This window comes from Mya arenaria, chromosome 9 (genome assembly GCF_026914265.1).
Source record: "Mya arenaria isolate MELC-2E11 chromosome 9, ASM2691426v1".
NCBI lineage: Eukaryota > Metazoa > Mollusca > Bivalvia > Myida > Myidae > Mya > Mya arenaria.
The window spans coordinates 30385207-30408440 of record NC_069130.1 but is presented as its reverse complement, the minus strand read 5'-3'; the positions used below and the strand labels follow the sequence as shown (position 1 = coordinate 30408440).

Below are 23234 nucleotides of genomic sequence, written 5' to 3'. Positions count from 1 at the left end.
AATGCCGGGATATGTGTGACGTCACACGGGGTGCAAACATGTGGTGTAGCTTACTATTGGATGTAGGGTAAAATGACTTCGTATGTAAATGCTATACTTTCATTAATTTTCATTATTTTGTTCAATAAAACTCAACAAATTGTAACGGTACAACTGTACTAAGAGTAACACGCAATGTTTGTCATAAAAAAGGCAATAACGCGTTAAATACACATAAGCAGGTACTTGACGCCCCACATTCACGTAAGTAGTTCTGTTGCTACGCAGGTGGTGTGTATTAATATATTCATGTTCAATATGTCGTGTCAGGCGACTAGTCGCGTTTCTGAAATACCGCTCTCTAAAGACTGTCGGCTTGCAGCCGACAGTCTAAAAACTGTTCAGTGATCTATGTTCTACTTTGTAAGCTTTCTTAAAAGAGCTGAAAATGAAATGTTTTTTCGCATACTTTTTCAAGCAGAGACTCTCACTGCGTTTCATTTTGACTCAAAATTGCAGAAAACATTTCTGAATAAGACGCTCAAATTCATTTATGACACGGTAAATATGTACAACCGACTATAGAAAGCATTAGTCCTTATTATAATGTTCTCTATAAAACATGACGTAATCACAAGGAGTTGCATCTAAAACATCCCAACCTGGTTTATGGTTTATATTTCGAATTTCGATAAGCCTTGACGATGGGTGAATTAGGGTTTTGTAACTCATAAAGAAATTGCTGTTACAGAAACCTATTTCATGTTGTTTCTTGCTATTGTGTTTACATGTTTTATCACACACCATTCTATTTTTGTTTATTCACATATTTATATTTCATTATTCTTTACATTTAACATGTCAATAACTTTATATGTATAATCACTGAAAAGTAGAAATAAAGAGTATATATATATATATATATATACTAAATTATTTAAATTATCGTTTTCATCACAGGCCAGAGATCGCTTAAAATCTGACTTCGAATTTTGGGGCATAAAAAAGTTGCGGTCGGCGGTAAAAAAAAACGGTCGGTCGGGTTACAGGAAACAGACATATTTGTTTTTAGGCCTTATAGATAACTAACTCTATGCATGCCGTAAACTCCCCGTAACAAAACAATACTATCAACTTGTAAATGGATGTCGCTGCATCTGACAATTCTAATAAGCTTTTTTTTCTTTAACGCAGGTCGCAGTCATTGACCGGATTGAATTGATGATCATGATCCAAAATTAAAGACCGTTTTTGCTACAGAAGTACTGGATAAAACTAAAATAAACACTCAACGGCATGTCCAACAACCTACATGGGAAACCGACATGATTATATATATTTATACCTACAAAATGTATAAATTGTCCAGATACTATATGAAAAGCGGGAAACTTAGCTGACCAAAAGACATGAACACCACTTACAATCCGATAAAAGTGTATTGAAAATACCGTAGGATCTCCACTTAAAATCGGAATAGACTTTCAAAGTAAATCTACGGTTTTATAACCACTACCTTATTTCTGTATATTGTTTGAAAAAAGCACTTGTTCTCGTCATTTTAGTCCTACATCTTCGTAATAATTATATGTTCTAACTATTACGACGCGTCTTTGCTGATAGTTAATAGGTCAATGCTATTAATAAGACTGCATAATATCACAATTTACAAATCTCATTCCGCACTTTGAACCTCTTAACAATGAAATTCTTCCTATTTGAAAATACAGATCACTGTGCATGGACCACGGTCGACTCACTATTCTATTTTTAGACGTATGGATTTCCCCAGGTCGCCATATTTGCTTGTATCTTTATATGGGGAAATAAAACACAGGTGAATTAATTGCTTTATCTTTTATTTAACAGGAAGATGTATAGGAATGTAATAAATCAACTTTTGCAGAATATACTATGTTTCATTTTTACAGTAGACTAAATCACTTTTAACGATTGATATAAGAAATCATCAAAGTTTTTGCTTTCGATTTCGAATCGGTATATATCAATGTTCACAAACTAAACACCTGTCCCTAGCTCCCTTTAAATAGTTACTTCTTCCCACATACTAACAAAGTAAATATCCTGTAGAGCTATATAAACCACTATATGGTATTCAATTTTGTAAGAATGTGTAAAATTGAAGTATCATGATATATTGCTATCAAGGGCAGTACTTATAATGTCAGGTGCGTCCAGGTTTCCTGGTTCATTGTTTAGGTAGTCTAAAATAATAGACGTGTTATACGGGATTCTTCCAATCCCTAACGTCGTGAAGGATTTGCCATATCAAAAATCTAAAAAAAATCCTTCAACGTACAATTATTTGGACTAATTGTTTAGGGTGAAAAACGTCCTCGTCCTCGGTGAGTATAAACATTGTTTTCTGAATGTTTCAAGGAATCTTTTTTAGAAACGACCTTGTGTATCGAATGAAGAGCAATGTTTGTTTACGATAACGCATGATTTGGATAAAAGTCATGTCTGCATTAAAATATCTTGTTAAAACAATCCTCATTCTTACTAGGCTTACCGACTCACTCAGTGCGTTTCATTCTTTAAAACTACGATTTTATACCGTTATCTCCCGTGCAAATCTCATCCGATACCTTGGTTTAATCAATAAAAGGTATTGTTATTGTTTTCCGCATGAAGATCGCCAATTTTGGAGATAAATCGGCACATAAAGGAAAATGCTTGCTGCTTCCTTCTGTGCATTTTAAGAACCCAGGTTCATCCTAAATCTGGTAAATCTATAGCACACTTAAATAACGATTAAAAGGCGTAGATTGCTTTTCTTAATCCATGTATGTGTACTATAACACATATAAGAATGGTCATTTCGATAAATTATGTTAATATTTACCGAATCGAGGACGTTTTCCACCCCAAACAATGAACCAGGAAACCTATACGCACCTGACATTACTGCGCTTGGCTATAATTATTATGATCAATTTTTGATATACAGTCAATATAGTGTTTTTGTTAGGGGTTTTGAGGGTCACGATCGAGTATACCTACAGGAGTTTGAATAAATTCAGCACTCAGAAAGGACGCAGGTAACTATTTTCAGTCAGCTAGGGGCACTCCCCTTGGGTCTAATAGCTAGGGGTCATCCTCTTGGGCCATAAAGCTAGGGGACACCCTCTTGTGCCATACAGCTAGGGGCACTCCCCTTGGGTCCCATAGCTAGGGGACGTCCTCTTGAGCAATAAAGCTAGGGGACACACTATTGGGCCATACAGCTAGGGGACACCCTCTTGAGCCATACAGCTATGTGTCACCCTCTTTGGTGATACAGCAAGTGGACACCCTCTTGAGCCATGCAGCTAGGGGACACCCTCTTGAGCCATACAGCTAGGGGGCACCCTTTTGAGCCGTACAGCTTGGGGACACCCTCTTGAGCCATACAGCTTGGGGACACCCTCTTGAGCCATACAGCTAGGGGACACCCTTTTGAGCCATACAGCTAGGGAATACCCTCTTGAGCCATACAGCTTGGGGACACCCTCTTGAGCCATACAGCTAGGGGGCACCCTTTTTAGCCATACAGCTAGGGGACACCCTCTTGAGCCATTCAGCTAGGGGACACCCTTTTGAGTCATACAGCTAGAGGACACCCTCTTGTGTCATACAGATAGGGAACACCCTCTTGGGTCATACAGCTAGGGGGCACCCTCTTGGGTCATAAAGCTAGGGAACACCCTCTTGAGTCATACAGCTAGGGGACGCCCTCTTGAGCCATACAGCTAGGGGACACCCTCTTGAGCCATACAGCTAGGGGGCACCCTCTTGGGCCATACAGCTAGGGGATACCCTCGTGAATCATACAGCTAGGGGTCACACTCTTGAGCCATACAGCTAGGGGTCACCCTCTTGGGTCATACAGTTAGGGTACACCCTTTTGGGTCATACAGCTAGGGATACCCTCTTGAGCCATACAGCTATGGGGCACTCCTCTTGGGTCAAACAGCTAGGGGACACACTCTTAGGTCATACAGCTAGGAGACACTCTCTTGGGTCATACAGCTAGGGGAACACCCTTTTGAGCCATACAGCTATAGCTGGTGGGCACCCTCTTTAGCCATACATCTAGGGGTCACCCTCTTGGGTCATACAGCTAGCGGACATCCTCTTGAGCCAAACAGCTAGGGGACACACTCTTGAACCATAGAGCTTGTGGACATTCTTTAGGCCATACAGCTAGGAGACACCCTCTTGGGTCATACAGCTAGAGGACACCCCTTTTGGTCATACAGCTAGGGGACACCCTCTTGAGCCATACAGCTATAGCTAGTGGACACCCTCTTAGGCCATACATCTAGGGGTCACTCTCGTATGTCATACAGCCAGGGGACACACTCTTGAGCCATAGAGCTAGTGGACACCCTCTACGGTCATACAGCTAGCGGACACCCTCTTAAGCCGTACAGCTATGGGTCACACTCTTGAGCCATACAGCTTGGGGACATCCTCTTGGGTAATACAGCTAGGGGACATTCTCTTGAGCCATACAGCTAGGGGACACCCTCTTGAGCCATACGGCTAGGGAACTCATCTTGCGCCATACAGCTAGGGGACACCCTCTTGAGTCGTACAGCTAGGGGGAACACTCTTGAGCCATACAGCTTGGGGGGTCCTCTTGGGTCGTACGGCTAGGGGGAACACTCTTGAGCCATACAGCTAGGGGCCACCCTCTTGAGCCATACAGCTAGGGGGAGTCCTCTTTGGCCGTACAGCTAGGGGGCACCCTCTTGAGCCATACAGTTAGGGGTCACCCTCTTGGGTAATATAGCTAGGGGACACACTCTTGGGCCATACAGCTAGGTCACACCCTCTTGGGTCATACAGCTGGAGGGGCACCCTCTTGAGCCATACAGCTAGGGGGAGTCCTCTTGGGTTGTACGGCTAGGGGACACCCTTCTTGAGTCATACAGCTAGGGCACACACTCTTGAGCCATTATGCACAGCTATTGGTCACCCTCTTGAGCCATACAGCTAGGGGGACACCCTCTTGAGCCATACAGCTTGGGGTCACCCTCTTGAGCCATACAGCTAGGGAACACCCTCTTGGGCCATATAACTAGGGGACACACTCTTGGGTCAAACAGCTAGGGGAGACACTCTTGGGTCAAACAGCAAGGGAACACCCTCTTTAGTCATACAACTAGTGGACACACTCTTGAACCATACAGCTAGGGGACACCCTCTTGGGTAATACAGCTAGGGAACACCCTCTTGAGCCATACAGCTAGGGGACACCCTCTTGAACCATACAGCTAGGGGACACCCTCTGTATCCATATAGCTAGGGGACACCCTCTTGGGTAATACAGCTAGGGGACACCCTCTTGAGCCATACGGCTAGGGAACACCCTCTTGAGCCATACGGCTAGGGAACACCCTCTTGAGCCATACAGCTAGGGGACACAATCTTGAACCATAGAACTTACGGACACCCTTTTGAGCCATACAGCTATAGCTGGTGGACACCCTCTTTATCCATACATCTAGGGGTCACCCTCTTGGGTCAAACAGCTAGGGGACACCCTCTTAGGACCCACAGCTAGGAGACGCCCTCTTGGGTCATACAGCTATAGCTAGTGGACACCCTCTTAGGCCATACATCTAGGGGTCACTCTCGTAGGTCATACAGCCAGGGGACACACTCGTAGGTTATACAGCCAGGGGACACACTCTTGAGCCATAGAGCTAGGGGTCACCCTCAACGGTCATACAGCTAGCGGACACCCTCTTAACTTAGTCTTAAGCCATACAGCTTATAATGGGTCACACTCTATGGTCATACAGCTAGGGGTCACCCTCTATGGTCATACAGCTAGGGGTCACCCTCTATGGTCATGCAGCTAGGGGTCACCCTCTACAGTCATACAGCTAAGGGTCACCCTCTATGGTCATACAGCTAGGGGTCACCCTCTATGGTCATACAGCTAGGGGTCACCCTCTATGGTCATACAGCTAGCGGACATCCTCTTAAACCATACAGCTATGGGTCACCCTCTTGAGCCATACGGCTAGGGAACACCCTCTTGAGCCATACAGCTAGGGGACACCCTCTTGAGCCATACAGCTAGGGGGCACCCTCTTGAGCCATACAGCTAGGGGGCACCCTCTTGAGCCATACAGCTAGGGGGCACCCTCTTGAGCCATACAGCTTGGGGGCACCCTCTTGAGCCATACGGCTAGGGGACACCCTCTTGAGCCATACGGCTAGGGGACACCCTCTTGAGCCATACAGCTAGGGGACACCCTCTTGAGCCATACGGCTAGGGAACACCCTCTTGAGCCATACAGCTAGGGGGCACCCTCTTGAGCCATACAGCTTGGGGGCACCCTCTTGAGCCATACGGCTAGGGAACACCCTCTTGAGCCATACAGCTAGGGGGCACCCTCTTGAGCCATACAGCTAGGGGACACCCTCTTGAGCCATACAGCTAGGGGGCACCCTCTTGAGCCATACAGCTTGGGGGCACCCTCTTGAGCCATACAGCTTGGGGGCACCCTCTTGAGCCATACAGCTAGGGGGCACCCTCTTGAGCCATACAGCTAGGGGACACCCTCTTGAGCCATACAGCTAGGGGACACCCTCTTGAGCCATACAGCTAGGGGGCACCCTTTTGAGACATACAGCTAGTGGACACCCTCTTGGGTAATACAGCTAGTGGACACCCTCTTGGGTAATACAGCTAGGGGGCACCCTCTTGAGCCATACGGCTAGTGAACAACCTCTTGAGCCATACAGCTAGGGGGCACCCTCTTGAGCCAAACAGCTAGGGGACATCTTCTTGAGCCATACAGCTAGGGGACACCCTCTTGAGCCATACAGCTAGGGGGCACCCTTTTGAGACATACAGCTAGTGGACACCCTCTTGGGTAATACAGCTAGTGGACACCCTCTTGGGTAATACAGCTAGGGGGCACCCTCTTGAGCCAAACAGCTAGGGGGCACCCTCTTGAGCCAAACAGCTAGGGGGCACCCTTTTGAGACATACAGCTAGTGGACACCCTCTTGGGTAATACAGCTAGTGGACACCCTCTTGAGTAATACAGCTAGGGGGCACCCTCTTGAGCCATACGGCTAGTGAACAACCTCTTGAGCCATACAGCTAGGGGGCACCCTCTTGAGCCAAACAGCTAGGGGGCACCCTCTTGAGCCAAACAGCTAGGGGACATCTTCTTGAACCATACAGCTAGGGGACATCCTCTTGGGTAATACAGCTAGGGGACACCCTCTTGAGCCATACAGCTAGGGGACACCCTCTTGAGCCATACAGCTAGGGGACACCCTCTTGAGCCATACAGCTAGGGGACACCCTCTGTATCCATATAGCTAGGGGACACCCTCTTGGGTAATACAGCTAGGGGACACCCTCTTGAGCCATACGGCTAGGGAACACCCTCTTGAGCCATACGGCTAGGGAACACCCTCTTGAGCCATACAGCTAGGGAACACCCTCTTGAGCCATACAGCTAGGGAACACCCTCTTGAGCCATACAGCTAGGGAACACCCTCTTGAGCTATACAGCTAGGGAACACCCTCTTGAGCCATACGGCTAGGGAACACCCCCTTGAGCCATACAGCTAGGGGACACCCTCTTGACCCATACAGCTTGGGGACACACTCTTGAGCCATACAGCTAGTGGAGACCCTCTTGAGCCATACAGCTAGGGGACACCGTCTTGAGCCATACAGCTAGGGAACACCCTCTTGAGCCATACAGCTAGGGGACACCCTCTTGGGTAATACAGCTAGGGGACACCCTCTTCAGCCATACGGCTAGGGAACACCCTCTTGAGCCATACAGCTAGGGAACACCCTCTTGGGTAATACAGCTAGGGGACACCCTCTTGGGCCATACAGCTAGGGGTCAACCTCTTGGGTAATACGGCTAGGGAACACCCTCTTGAGCCATACAGCTAGGGGGCACCCTCTTGGGTAATACAGCTAAGGGACACCCTCTTGAGCCATACGGCTAGGGAACACCCTCTTGAGCCATACAGCAAGGGAACACCCTCTTGGGTAATACTGCTAGGGGACACAGTCTTGAGCCATACAGCTAGGGGACACACTCTTGGGTCATACAGCTGGAGTGGCATCCTCTTGAGCCATACAGCTAGGGGGAGTCCTCTTGGGTCTTACGGCTATGGGACACCCTCTTGGGTAATACAGCTAGGGGACACACTCTTGAGTCATACAGCTATTGGTCACCCTCTTGGGCCATACAACTAGGAAACACACTCTTGAACCATACAGCTAGGGGCATTCCTCTTGGGTCATACAGCTAGGGGTCACCCTCTTGGGTCATACAGCTAGGGGACACCCTCTTGAGCCATACAGCTAGGGGCATTCCTCTTGGGTCATACAGCTAAAGGGGCACTCCTCTTGGCTTCTGCAGCTAGAGGGGCTCTCTTCTTGGCTTCTACAGCTAGAGTGGCACTCCTTTTTGGTTCTACAGCTAGGGGGATTTCTCTTGGCTTCTACTGCTAGTGGGGCACTCCTCTTGGCTTCTACTGCTAGTGGGGCACTCCTCTTGCGTTCTTCAGCTAGTGGGGCACTCTTCTTGGCTTCTACTGCTAGTGGGCGCTTGCGTTCTACAGCTAGAGAGGCACTCCTCTTGCGTTTTACAGCTAGAGGGGCCTGCTGCTACATTGTAATTTACAAGGATGGTATTTTCTCTGACAGATAAGCTATGTTCCATGAGATCAAGGGCAAGAACGTCGCCTATGACCGCGACCACAGCCACGCCTCCTGGACGCCCATACAGAGTGGTGGCATTGTGTTTACGGCGCGTCCACTCACTGGATTTGAGCCCGTCACCTTGACATTGGAGGGTACGGGTGCAATAGAGCTTGGAATAACTACAAAAGACCCGCAGTCGCTTGGAGGTGCAGTGCCGGAAACCACGCAGCTGTTAGAAGGCTACCACTTCCTGAATGATGTCAAGATTCACAAGCGGAAGTGCACGATGAGTATTAATCTGGATGAGTCAGCCATGGTTAGTATGAACGTCCACTGGAATGGGATGAGCTATCATTTACGTTAATAAAATTCGTCTGACGGCTTAAGTTAGTTTAAACATTATATATTTTACAACGATTGTGAAGAAAGCTATGATAGCTTGTAATGAGTCACTCTCGTTGGCACAATGTTGCGCGAGAGTGTGGCCTTGTGTTGTGGGGGAAACCGGAGGACCCGGAGAAAACCCACTTGTCCGGCTTGGTGACCACTAGCCAAACTCACATGCGCCCAGGCCGGGAATCGAACCCGGGTCGCCTTGGTGAGAAGCAAATGCGCTGACCACCGCGCTAACCGGACAACCGACTTAAGTTATACATTTAAACATCGTAACATATGTAGTTATAGATTTCATGATTTCAACTAAAAGCCATGTTTCTCTCTTCGTATTCCATGTTTGGGAAGGGAAATTATCAACGGTCATAGTTTCTAATGAATAATGTTTTGATGTTTTGTTTCGTCTTAAACTGTATAATTAGTTCTATATGAGGCATTAGCTGCATACATTTCATTGCAAAGACAGACTCAATCTACATGTTAAGACATACATGTATGCAATGGAATGTTTATTAACACATGAGATATGTTCGGACAGGAGGTGGTATCGAGCTACGGGGGTGGTCATTACAAGCACCGTATCCAATCAAACACGGACTACTTTGTTGTGGCGGAGGTTAAATATGGGGCAGTGGAACTTCGGCTTGAAGCAACAGGTTAGCGTAATTATCCACGTTATATTTCTTGTTGGATCCGTTTGACTTATTTATTTTAAGCTCGACATCTGATCAGACTGTTAGTTTTGTCATCTTAAAGGCTATAAGTGTTTTGGTTCATACGAGAGTCAGTCGTTCCAGGACGACCTTTCAACACAATAATTGCACATGTATTAGAAATATATGACTATAATATATGAGTAAATAATGTTGAATGTTGTTATTATCCTTAATGTATCCATCCCTAGGATGCTGATTTGTGTTCCTCCCAAGTTGGGCAAATTAAAATCGCGTAGTCCGCCCGTCCGTGCGTCCGGCTCAACTTCTCGTGTCCGTGCTGTAGCTTTCTCTTGTAAACAGATTTTTAAAATGAAATAAATAATTATTGCCACATGTGTTTGGCATGTTTCGCTTACGAGACCAGTGTTCCTACCTTTAAGTTCAAGGTCACACTTAGATTTGGAATACTATGGAATGGTGCTTATAAGGGCGTAGAGTATATGTGGTCGTGTCCGGGCTGTAACTTTCTCATGTATGGACAGATTTTAACATAACTTGCCACATATTTGTACGAAGTTTCATTGAAATATAACAACTTGTTGTACTGTGGAAGTCCGAGAACATTACATGCCCTTTGTATTATATGTATACGCATTTTTATGATAGGTCTGATTATATTGTGATAAATTGAGCATATTGGGTTAATATTTCGAAACCTGGTACACCTGTACCTACTCAAGATCCGTCCAAAATGGCCACCAAAACCCTAGACAGCCACCATGTAAATAAAATCATTGTTGAAGTCCTTACTGTTACCTGAATAAATGCGTTGCTTAGTGATATTAAGATTTTGAAAGGGAAATATTTTGAAATTCATATAAATATTCCTCAAAACTAGAATTTGTGTTGCCTTGGCAACCATAATTTACCTGATAAAAATATTTACCGATTTTAAAGACGAATAACGCTATATGTGACTTAGCTGATGACGAGTACAACGAAATGTTTTAAAATTAACCTCAGTTTAATGTTCACTATAATGAGACAATGTGCAGAGTGCATTTTACAACCAGGTCGGTTCAAGATCAAGGTCACACTTAAGAGGTCAAAGGTCATATAGCTATAATATGACTATATTTCGTGTCCACTCCATACCTCTTAAACCGCTTGAAGGATTTTCATATAACTACCCACAAATCTTTACCATATTAAGACGATGTGCAGGGCGTATGTTACAACCATTTTGGTTCAAGGTCAATGTCAAACTTAGAGGTCAAAGGTCACATTATCATATTTTGTGTCCGCTCCATAACTCTCGAACCGCTTTAATATTTTGAAATAACTCGCCACGAAAGTTTCATATACATTTGTCATAGAGTGCATTACTTAAACATGACTACAATGACATAAAGATACAGTTTATCAAGTCTCAAGCAGGCATTATATTCAGATGACAATGAAGAGCCAGAGTAGGATTCTTGTTGACATGCGTTTGTCCAACTGTTTCTGTTTCAAGCATTCTATTACTTTCCATACATTTATTTTCATATGTCTTTATTCTGTCGAGTGTTGTGGAACTGAATGAGACAACTATAGAGGAAGGGGGGGGGGGGCATCTGTTCTTGATTACAAAAAAAACGTTTTGGTAATGTCAATCTGACGATGGTAGATTCCGAATTACGGTTATAAACGTCTGTAGGCCTAGCCGCATACAGCCTAAAACAGCTAACGTTCTTCCAAACGTCTAGTTCGTCAGCTAAATGTGAATTATCCGACAATAAAGGAGTGCCGAATCGCTGAAATGTAATGAAATAATCATTTTTCATCACAATCAAAATACAAAATGCATGGTTTACAAAACAAATACGAAAAGATAGGTTGCCTTACAATGCATAGAACACCTGGCTGTATTCATGTCAAATCCAGCTGAATTTAGGAAAAATAAAATTCGATGATAGGTAAGGTAGATATTAAAAAGGATTTAAATCAATAGGTCTTGTAACTGGAAACACACTAAATTTGTTTCCGCGTCAAAGATCAGTTTTAACCGAAAGTTATTTGTCAAAAAAGTTCATAAGCCAGAGAGAAATGATCAAATGTTATAATTTCACTCCAGCCAAAGCGAAATGATCCTCTAAGTCATTCACTTTTGCACACAAATACATGAATTAAAACTATTATGTAAGTGCGTCCTTATAATATTTTGGGTGATGGCAGCCACATTGGACAAAGTCGCGGTAGGTCCTGACCACAATATCCCGAAAATACTTAAGTCAAATCTCAATCTCAACTCATTTCACCACATAAAAGCATAGTATGAATCAAAATATTGCATGTAATATACTTTTTAATTAAATATGTTCAAAAAAAAATTCTAGAGAAAAAAACATACTTGAGTTAGAAAAATAATAGATTGTACTCAAATACTTTTTCGCTGTTGAATATTTTCCGCTGGAATCTTGACCAAAGGTCCATGTTCATCAACACATTCTATGATAGAATTAAAAGGTGTAAAAACATACGATATTTAACAAATTTTGATGTAATACGTAGTATGGTAAATTGAGTTGAGATTGAAATTGAAAGTATTCTCGTGATATTGGGGCCTGAACTAGATCACACACACACACACACACACACACACACACATATATTTATATTATATATACCGATTGTGCACTTAGAGGAATATTTGTGTTTTATATATGTATCATAATTTAATCTCGAAGTGCACAATGTGGTGAAATTGGGTCACGATAAGACTGGACTTTAATGAAAGGTTGTGACATTCACTTGAAGTTGAGATTGTCCCCTGATGAAACTTCAGAACATTGAACACTGTTTTAAGACATATGTTGTGCAATTCGATCTGTACATAAGAACATTTTAAGTTGCAACGAAGTTTAATGTTCAAGTATTGTCAGTAAGCCAGCTAAACATGCATTTTACTGACAGTGTTTCTGATTTTACCAATATATGAACTGATGATGGACACATTTAAGGGAACGACAACACGCGCCAAGAGTTCTCCGAGAATCATGGCCGAAATATCAAGCGTCTAAATAACCCTGCTGTAACAACGAGCCTTCACAAGAGCCCGGCCGCCCTGTGCTTTGTCAGCGAGCCGCTTTCACCGGAAGTGACTATTAAACTCTCATGCACCCCCAAACCATACCAGAGCACTATTCCCGGCAGGTATGACATAAAACCCTTTTCCTTCACCATGTTTCTGTGTTAATGGTATTCAGACTCCAGAGCTAGCACACTCATTCTGTTGTTATTTGTTTTGCTGATAAATAGCGTGTGTCGTTTGCTCCTGGCTTCTCTTTCAATATATCCTATCAATTGCGGTCTGAGTAATTGTTCGTGTGTTGTTAGTATTCATATATCATAATACAATAATATATGACATATTTCGTATCGTTGTAAGTAACTACTTTATGTTTTACGATCCCTTTGTTGTTCTCCTTATATAATGCTCAACTTATTGGACGGACCCATACAATAAAGAAAAGTAGTTTAGTAGGACCGATTTATGAATTTTACACCCAACGAAGATCTTATATTGACTTCTAGAGCTTAACTAAATAAGTTTATGATATTTATATCAACATTGTTATATGTTTTTGGAATACAACCTACGTACTAGGTTTATCTATTAAGAGTTTCAATTTTCTCGGTCCACCTATTGCTTCTCATCTTGTACACACTCCCTGTGCCAGATATGGCGTTGACAATGAGTCAGCCAATGAGGTTGTTTTCTACGTCCGATAGATGGCCTAAATTTTAATGATTAAGGGGGCTCGTTCGCTACGCCCAGTCCTCCCATTCATTAAGATTTCATCTAACTATTACACATAGAATACGAATTTATCATAGTGAATCAATCTTTAGGCGTTGGCGCCCGCAGTTAATTTATAGTTTAAAACATACTAATATTATAGTTTAAGTAATAGTTAAAAGACATGAAGTAGATTCTTAATGAATAATAATGGGCGGAGTGAGCGTATCGAACGTGCCCTTATTATTCATTAAGAATTTACTTCAGGTCATCTAAATGACTTAAAATACAACCTTATTGGCTGATACATTAACAACACAAAATCTGACGCATGGAATGTGTATTGGATGAGTGGCAGTAGGCGGACCTCTAAACACCCGCGAAAGGTGAAATTCTTTATGATTAAGTATAGTGCTTAATGGTTGCATTAATGATCTGCAATTTCATTGGCTGAAAATGTAGGGTGTATTCTAAAGTTTACGTCATTCAATATCAGGATAGCATAATATATTTGTATTTTCATAGATGTGCCGATGTTTTGAGGGGAACATTTTCCAAAATAAAATTTTAATGGAGATTAATTGAAATAGGTTTTGCAATCAAACGCAAAAGTGCTTATAAATCAGGAACAGTGCAAAATGCTTTACACGATCCAATCAACAATCACATCCTGGACGATATCCAATCAACAGTCACCTCCTGGGCGCAATCCAATCAACAATCACATGGACGCGATCTCATCAACAATCATCTCCTGGACGCGATCCCATCAACAATCACATGGACGCGATCCAATAAACAATCACTTTATGGACGCAATCCAATCAACAATCATCTCATGGACGCAATCCAACCAACAATCACATGGACGCGATCCAATCAACAATCATCTCATGGACGCAATCCAACCAACAATCACATGGACGCGATCCAATCAACAATCACTTTATGGACGCAATCCAACCAACAATCACATGGACGCAATCCAATCAACAATCATCTCATGGACGCAATCCAACCAACAATCATCTCATGGACGCAATCCAACCAACAATCACATGGACGCGATCCAATCAACAATCATCTCATGGACGCAATCCAACCAACAATCACATGGACGCAATCCAATCAACAATCATCTCATGGACGCAATCCAATCAACAATCATCTCATGGACGCAATCCAACCAACAATCACATGGACGCGATCCAATCAACAATCATCTCATGGACGCAATCCAACCAACAATCATCTCATGGACGCAATCCAACCAACAATCACATGGACGCGATCCAATCAACAATCATCTCATGGACCCAATCCAACCAACAATCACATGGACGCAATCCAACCAACAATCACATGGACGCGATCCAATCAACAATCATCTCATGGACGCGATCCAACCAACAATCACATGGACGCAATCCAATCAACAATCATCTCATGGCCGCAATCCAACCAACAATCACATGGACGCGATCCAATCAACAATCACTTTATGGACGTGATCCAATCAACAATCACTTGGACGCGATCAAATCAACAATCACATGGACGCGATCCAATCAACAATCACTTTATGGACGCGATCCAATCAACAATCACATGGACGCGATCCAATCAACAATCACTTTATGGACGTAATCCAATCAACATTCACATGGACGCGATCCAATCAACAATCACTTTATGGACGCGATCCAATCAACAATCACATGGACGCGATCCAATCAACAATCACTTTATGGACACGATCCAATCAACAATCACATGGACGCGATCCAATCAACAATCACTTTATGGACGTAATCCAACCAACAATCACATGGACGCGATCCAATCAACAATCACATGGACGCGATCCAATCAACAATCTCATGGACGCGATCCCATCAACAATCACATGGACGCGATCCAATCAACAATCACTTTATGGACGCGATCCAATCAACAATCACTTTATGGACGCGATCCAATCAGCAATCACTTTATGGACGCGATCCAATCAACAATCACTTTATGGACGCGATCCAATCAACAATCACTTTATGGACACGATCCAATCAGCAATCACATGGACACGATCCAATCAACAATCACTTGCTGGACACATTACTATCAGCAAGTTTCAAGTTTCAAAGTTTATTGGCAGATCGGCATAAAATAGCAGAACAGAACAGAACAGATATTTTATTAAGACTTATACTAACGTATATCGTCTAATCACATAATAATTCACTTAAATAAGTCATGTGTATGTGCCTTTGGCCATTAACAACATAAATATGGCAAAAACATAAATCAACTATAAAGAGTAACGGAATAATAATAATAAATATACATCATGTAATTAAATATGACGATATAAATTGTTAAACACTTAGAAGGAAAAAGCATAAATAAACAAAGGTTAACATAAGGAGGACTACTATTGTTGTTAACGGATTTTTTTGAAAAAATATTGGACGGGTGGTGCGAAAAAAAAAAGGATTTCATACTCATACTATTTCTTTTACAATACATGTACATGTATTTTTTAAAGCGTTTGTGGCAAAACCCACAATCAAAGATCAAAATAACAACAAACAGGAATTACATGTTCATAGATACATATGAATGACATTTGAAATGCTTAAGTATGTTTTGATTTCTATGAAACACAATGCCTTCAATGCCTCAATATTATAATGAATATTGATATGTTCAAATGCTCACTTTGTCATACACATATGTTTGGCTTAACAGTCCAATTTTCTCTCCTACCAATTTCAAATTCAAATTAACGTAATCATTATATAAGCCATTTATACACTTCCACCTTATAATAGTGTCATATTTCAAGTCAATATTATTACAAACTTTCAGTTTTACTGTCACTTTTTGTTGATGTTTTTTGAAGCACATCCTGACTGCAAGAGTTTTCCTATTTGCAACACTATTTCCACATATCAACCTTACAATGAATATGCCTGTTTCTCGCACCTCAGATAAGTAGATCCAATAATTTAACCATGCTAGAAATTCTTTTCTCCCACCTCAGATAAGTAGATCCAATAATTTAACCATGCTAGATATTCTTATCTTGCCCACGGGCGAAGATAAAATGCCCGTATGGAACTCCTTTTTAACGTTCACCACATTATAATAACCTCCCTTGTTGAAGACTGTCGTCAGTAGCATCAAGGAAATCTTGTCTTATGGTAATATTTAGAACGCTAATTAATTACTTCTCGCTTGAAATGTCACCATAAAACAGTTTTCACGCACCATTCAAGAAATAATGCTTCATTTTCCTTAGAACTATTTAAAAAGACCGATTTGACTATTAACATTCACATGATCACTGCGCGCGTATCCATGACAACAACGTGCTATCGCATATCCATACGCAATTATTTTCACTAAGCACAAAAGAGTTCCAGCAAAAAATACATTTTTACTTAGTTTTGCTTAAATGAGGTGGGAGAAAAACCATCTACCATAGCCGCTCGTGTAAGATAGGTTCATACCTACCCTCGCTCGGGTCGGAATGAACCTATCTTACACTCTCGGCCATGGAAGATACTTATAGTCTCCTCATTGCTGGGCACTACTTCTTCTGAACGGAAAAAGCACAATGAAACAAATTTCACTGAATCAATTAGTTATTAAATGGAATAAGGAAATGTAAATAATAAAAATGACTTTATATTCAGTAATGAATTCTTTGAAGTTAAGATTTTTCTCTGCATCTTTAAGGTGACACCCTGATTCAAAATCAATACACACTCAAATATAACAAACATATATTTTGACTGATAAACCTTCGACTGCTTACTAAATAATGCATTTTTGGAAAATATTTATTACTGATAACAAGATTGTAACCGTGTATTTAATAACGGAAAACGTAAAAATATTAAATGATTGGTGAATGCTAAAAGATTTACTGTGATCTTCTATAGTCTCTTAAGGTAGAAAAACCGTGATAAATGCACATTTCTTCCAAATCTAACTCGGTATTCTTCATAAGAACCATTGTTTTCGACATTTATTCATCCTTTTTTGGAATATTGAAACAATAGTATAATTGAAGTAAAAAAAATAATTGGGAGTAAGAGTGCATCTTTAACAAAATTTAAGTGACCCCAGATTTTGATTACTTGAATAGTAGTCTCCATATAGTTTGTTTAACAATTTATGCCACCTGGGACAATCACAGGACAATATATTTTATCAATTACTATGGTTTATATGTGATTTGTTACCATTGATACAGACATCAGCCTTGATGTCAGTTATTCCAAAAAAAATTAGTTTAAATGCAGATGGTATATTGAAAATGAGATTATTTTTTTTGTATGATCTCAGCTCAATTGAGGCCGCCATTTTATAAACAATTTTTAAACACACACACACACACATTCACTTTTTATTTTGTCACGGTAACATATTGTTACAACAGACATGTAATAACATATACAGGCAATTGGGTAAACAACATGACGGAAAATAACAATTGAGGCAATTTTACCACCGGGTACAGTGACAAATCGCTAACAGGCATGATTAAGGAAATCAATGTAATACAAAGTTGTACAGCTTAAGAATTTGGCATGTATACTGCTCGTTGATCTGCTAACAGATCTGTAGTAAAAACAAGTCCCTTAAACTCGGGATATTTTATGGAAATTCGCCTCGTTTTGTTGGCTAACGGTACAAAAAGCACGTGCAGAAATTTATGAATGGTGTAAGTGGTCTTGGACTTGCTACAAATTTAATATGAGATTATTTAGATTTAATTAGTTATGAATAATGGACTTTGTATAGACAACGATCGCTGCGTGATTTGGAATATAAGCCTGGAGGTAAGAAGAAGTAGAGTAATTAATAATTGTTAAAATTTCACGTGATTCAACAAATATCTGGCGAACTTTGACAGATTAACGAGAGGTTTTTTATTACTATGGTTCTGAAGTCTGGGGTTATATAAATTCGGACGTGGTAGAAAGAGTCCACAAAAAGTTTGTAAATGGGTATTAAATGTGAAACAGTCAACCAATACGTTGGCTGTGTACGGAGAGTTGGGCAGGTTCCCATTATATATCGAAAGACATGTAAGAATGGTTAAATATTTCTTAAAACTTCATATAGTCAAGCGAGATAATTGCATTTTAAATGTTATATTACAGGATCAAATTTATAGTGTTGAAAATCATTCTTCTACGAACTGGGCATCAAAGGTTAAGGAAATTCTCCAATCATCCGGTCTTTATGAAATATGGTTATACCCTGAGTCGGTAAAAATGGACGTATTTGTTCCCGTACTAAAAAGTAGACTCAGAGATATTTATATCAGCAATTGGAGGTCTTGGTTAGACTTGTCTCCGTCTCTAGATGTGTTTAAAGAAATTAAGACAAATTTTGAACAATCTTCATATCTCACATATCTCAGTCTTGTTGAAAATACAAAGTATAGAAGTATTTTATCTAAATTACGCCTTTCATCCCATAAACTAATTATAGAAATAGGTCGACACAATAAGGTTCCTAGGAATGAAAGAAAATGTTCACTCTGTAATTTAAATGATATTGAGGACGAATTTCATTTCGTCCTCAAATGTCCAGTATATGCGGACCTTAGACGTCAATATATTCCGAAGTATTTTTACACTCATACGAGTTTGATGAAATATATTGTTTTAATGCAAAGTAACAACCAAACCACCCTAAGGAAGTTAGCGCTTTACTGTGATAAGTCCTTCAAATTACGTGATTCCTTAATATAGTATAAATTTTTGCTATGTTTCTTTGGTATTTTGATTGTATCATAAACGGTAGTGTTTAAACATAAATCTGTAGGTCCTTAGGACATACGAGATGTACATAATTTTTTTCCTTTTGTGTGCGTGTTTTTCTTTTTTTTGTTGTTGTTTTGTTGTTGTTTTTTTTTTTTTTTGTTTTTTTTTTTGTTTTTTTTAATATTCATATCCTTAAACAGTAGCCACAAAGTTGTATGTATCACGCAGCTTGAACCTTGCGGCTGTATTAATCAACGTTGAGAAGTATTTATATATAGAGAGAAATTCATATAGATTTTTATAACACCGAAATCATTACCTTTTCATATTATACCTTAATATCGATGACATTCTTGTTATTGTTATACACACTCTCACAATATCTATATCAAACTTAGGATTGATTTATTAATAGAACTTATGTTATATTTGTCACATGCCATGCATTATTTCTATACATAGTGTTGTGACGATGAGCTTTTTATGCTTAAGTCGAATAAAATTTCTGTTCTGTTCTGTATTTAGGAGCTCGCTATACTTTATCATTTGGATGCTGCCAATAATATCGTAAAACTGCATTCTTATGTTGCAAAGGAACAGGCAACAGGTTTTACATCATTTCATGTGCGCAAAAAAACCCAGCTGATTTACTTTTTTCAATTTAAAAAAAAAATATATATAATTTTTTTTTCAATTTTTTTTTTTTTTTGAGTTTTCGAAATAATTGGGCGGCGGATCCGTTAACCAATTTAATAAAAAAAGGGCCTTAATGTAGATTGCTATCTTAATTTGTCTTTTGCTGAACATTAGTCATTTAAACATATTTAAATTTGGCCATGATATATTTCCTAGATATTTTAAGCGTAAGAGTCTAAATTTACTACAACATAATACAAAATGGTATTCATTTTCTATAACATTAACCAGAATTTGATTGCCCTTAACTTGCAAACGATAGATAATGGTATTTCTCCAAATTCACCGTATACAGCATAGTTAGGAGTCTTATTGACAGAAAGTAAATGCTTTAAAAATCAAATTTGCAGTTTATCAACTTCGTTAAAATTATAAACTCCCCAGACTTCTGACCCGTATACAAGAATAGGCACAATCGTAGTATTGAACAACGATAACTTGGTCATAACATCTAATTTGACACGATCGAACAACATCAGGAGACTATTATATGCCCTAAGGGCTTGATCATGTAACATCTTAACAGCACTAGACATATTGCCTGAATACATACAATTAATACCTTAGTACGTAAAATTATCAACAACTTCAATAATCTCATTATTTATAAAGAACTCAATATTTCTATATTGCTTCCTTTTTTCAAATATACAAACTTTTGTTTTGTTATCATTAATTTTCAAACCCCATTTGATAGAGTAATGAAAAATAGAGTTAATCTGAGCTTGGAGACTGGCTGCATCAGTACGACAGTAGTAAAAAACACAATATCATCAGCAAATAGTATCATATACATAGATAGCAGTTCAAGGTCTTTTGTACAGAGTGAGTTGAAATCAATGTTTTCATATATATCATTTATAAATAAAAGGGGAGATAATGGCTCCCCCTGTTTCAAACCGACTGTAACATCAAACATTTGAGAATAGCTATTGTCTCTAGCTATTTTTATACAGGATTGGATGTCGCTTTATCACTTTATCATGTTGATCATTTTACAGCTGATACCTGATTTAATCAATTTTACCCATAATGCATCTCTATTAACTGTGTCAAAAAGCTCTTTTGTAATCTATGAATGCGCACCACAGTTTGGAACCTTTGTTAAGGACTTTTTGCGTGAAGAAGGAAAATTGCATCAGCTGTAGAGTGACCATCTCTAAAACCAAATTGACCATCATTATATTTATTGTTATTTTCACACCATTTGTTAATTCGATTTCTTAATATTAGTGAATATGTTTTGGCAGTAACATTTACTAGAGTAATGCTTCTATAATTTGCTGGATAAGTATTATCTCCCTTTTTAAAAATAGGGACAATTACGTATTTAGTCCAACATTTCGGATAAACACAATTATCATATATATAGTTAAACAGAGTATAAAGATAAGGCGAAATAAAATCGTTACTGTCAATGAAAAAATCCGCAACATTTCTATCGAAATCACAGGCTTTGTGCCGCTTCAGCGACTTTATGGTTTTGACAATTTCTTCTACTGATATTTCGCAGTCAAGAAAATCAAAACACCTTAATCATATCATATGATTGCATTATTCGTATGCGAGTTATGTACATGTGTATGTGTTTCTTGTATTTACAATAACTACTTATTAGATGTTCATTCATTCTATTTGTTCCCAACAGGTTCTATCTGCTACTCCGATACACAAAACAAGACCCACGGGAGTTCCAGATCAAAAACAGGGGCAAGTTTGACGTATCAGTTCCGTTGGGCGACAACGACGAGGAACCCGCCTGGTTGCAGATTGAAAAGCTAGAAAAGGATGAGTGTACCGGAAACGCTGTAGTGCTCAAATTCACGGGCGAAGCCATCGATATCTGGTCCGCGAAGGGTCGACGGAAACGTACAACCTGTCACCTTAGGGCGAATGAGAAAGTTTGGCTGGTCTTGGAACTGTATGGAATAACTGTTCGTGTAGAGACGAGTTTTCTAGAAGGCCCTAGTCCAAGTCACTTTCTGTGTCCTGACATACCGGAAGATCCTTATGAAAACTCTGCTGTGCATGCGTATTATCGGTATGATACGCCAAGCGAACACGAAAACGAGGCACTTCCTGTTCAAGGTCCGACGTTTGTGCCAGCGTCGACGGCCCCTCCGGCGTCACCGGAAGACCCGGTGTATTTGAAAGACGTGATTCAAAAACACTTTACCTATTTGAAGAACAATTTTACAGTGACGGACGTTATTGACCACATGTACGAGAACAAAATGATCACGCATACTGAACTTACGTCAATTGCATCCCACCAGCCTGCCATGCAAACCAGGTCGGTTCTTGTGAATATTTTATCAAATCGGCCGGTGAGCAAGAAAGCCTTTATAAATGCGTTAAATAAGACTCACCAAGAATTTCTAATCGAAAAGTTTTTCCCAGAAAAAGATTAAATTGTATGACAACCCGCCATTTGTGTTGGGCCTTAACAGACATCCGCCTTGTATAGTTAAAAACATTAACAGCACGTTTTTCATTTCTCAGTATTAAAATCTGTGTTGATGTAAGTAAAGATATTGTGTTCTATTCTAATACATATGTCCAAGCTGCATGTCAATGGTCTTCATTCTCTTGTCCAAACCTAGTGCCCAACCACTTAGTGTTGGAGCTACATAGGAGTCACAAAGGGACATGTCAGCTTTTCTCCACAACTCCATATGTTTTTGAGGTATTGACTTCCAAATTCATACACATTCTTGGCTGTGTAAAGGAAAAGTAATTTTGCACCAGAAACATTTATTTTGTGTGTGGTATTTTGAATATTATTTCCCTGTGATTATTTTTATACTTATTTGCTAACTTCGCTCAATTGTTATAATAATGTTTTGAAGTATTGACTTCAACCGAAAAAAAGAAACATTAGGTCTGTTTATTTAGTTGTTGCCTTCTCGCTGCCATAGGGATATATAAGGAAAATATATCACTCCTTGTGAACGGCATGTTTAGGGTTTTCAATTGTTAATTATGGAAGGCACGTTGGTAAATGATAAGGTGGCATGTATGAGTATAATGACGTGAAGTGGTTGTTAAATCATGGAAAATATTGAAATAAGTGGTTGTTATTAAACTTTTATAGATAAGTCGTTTATTGTATTTTGTATGAGAATGACGTGACAAGCTGTGTCATATAATTTTGTTATTTGTGTTAAAGAAGTTTGTATGCATCCGAAGGGCCGCTAATTATTGTTGGACCGTCTTTTGCTCGTCTGTTCAACCGTCCGTCC

General features: G+C 40.1%; 1 protein-coding gene and 1 long non-coding RNA gene across 3 annotated transcripts in view; both read left to right on the top strand.

Moving 5' to 3' along the window:
* LOC128203705 (uncharacterized) overlaps positions 1-23234 on the top strand; it is a 291364-nt gene that overhangs the window by 259211 nt on the left and 8919 nt on the right. The gene's annotated exons all lie outside the window — the stretch shown is intronic.
* LOC128203702 (uncharacterized) lies at positions 1718-23090 on the top strand. Of its 2 annotated transcripts, XM_052905227.1 has the most exons (6): positions 1772-1816; positions 2972-3041; positions 8687-8999; positions 9615-9732; positions 12735-12927; positions 21641-23090. In XM_052905227.1, exons 3-6 carry the CDS (start codon positions 8694-8696, stop codon positions 22401-22403), a joined length of 1380 nt encoding a protein of 459 aa, XP_052761187.1. In that variant the 5' UTR covers positions 1772-1816; positions 2972-3041; positions 8687-8693; the 3' UTR covers positions 22404-23090. The 2 variants fall into 2 exon arrangements, with proteins under 2 accessions (XP_052761188.1, XP_052761187.1); XM_052905228.1 differs by lacking the exon at positions 2972-3041 and having other exon boundaries at positions 1718-1816.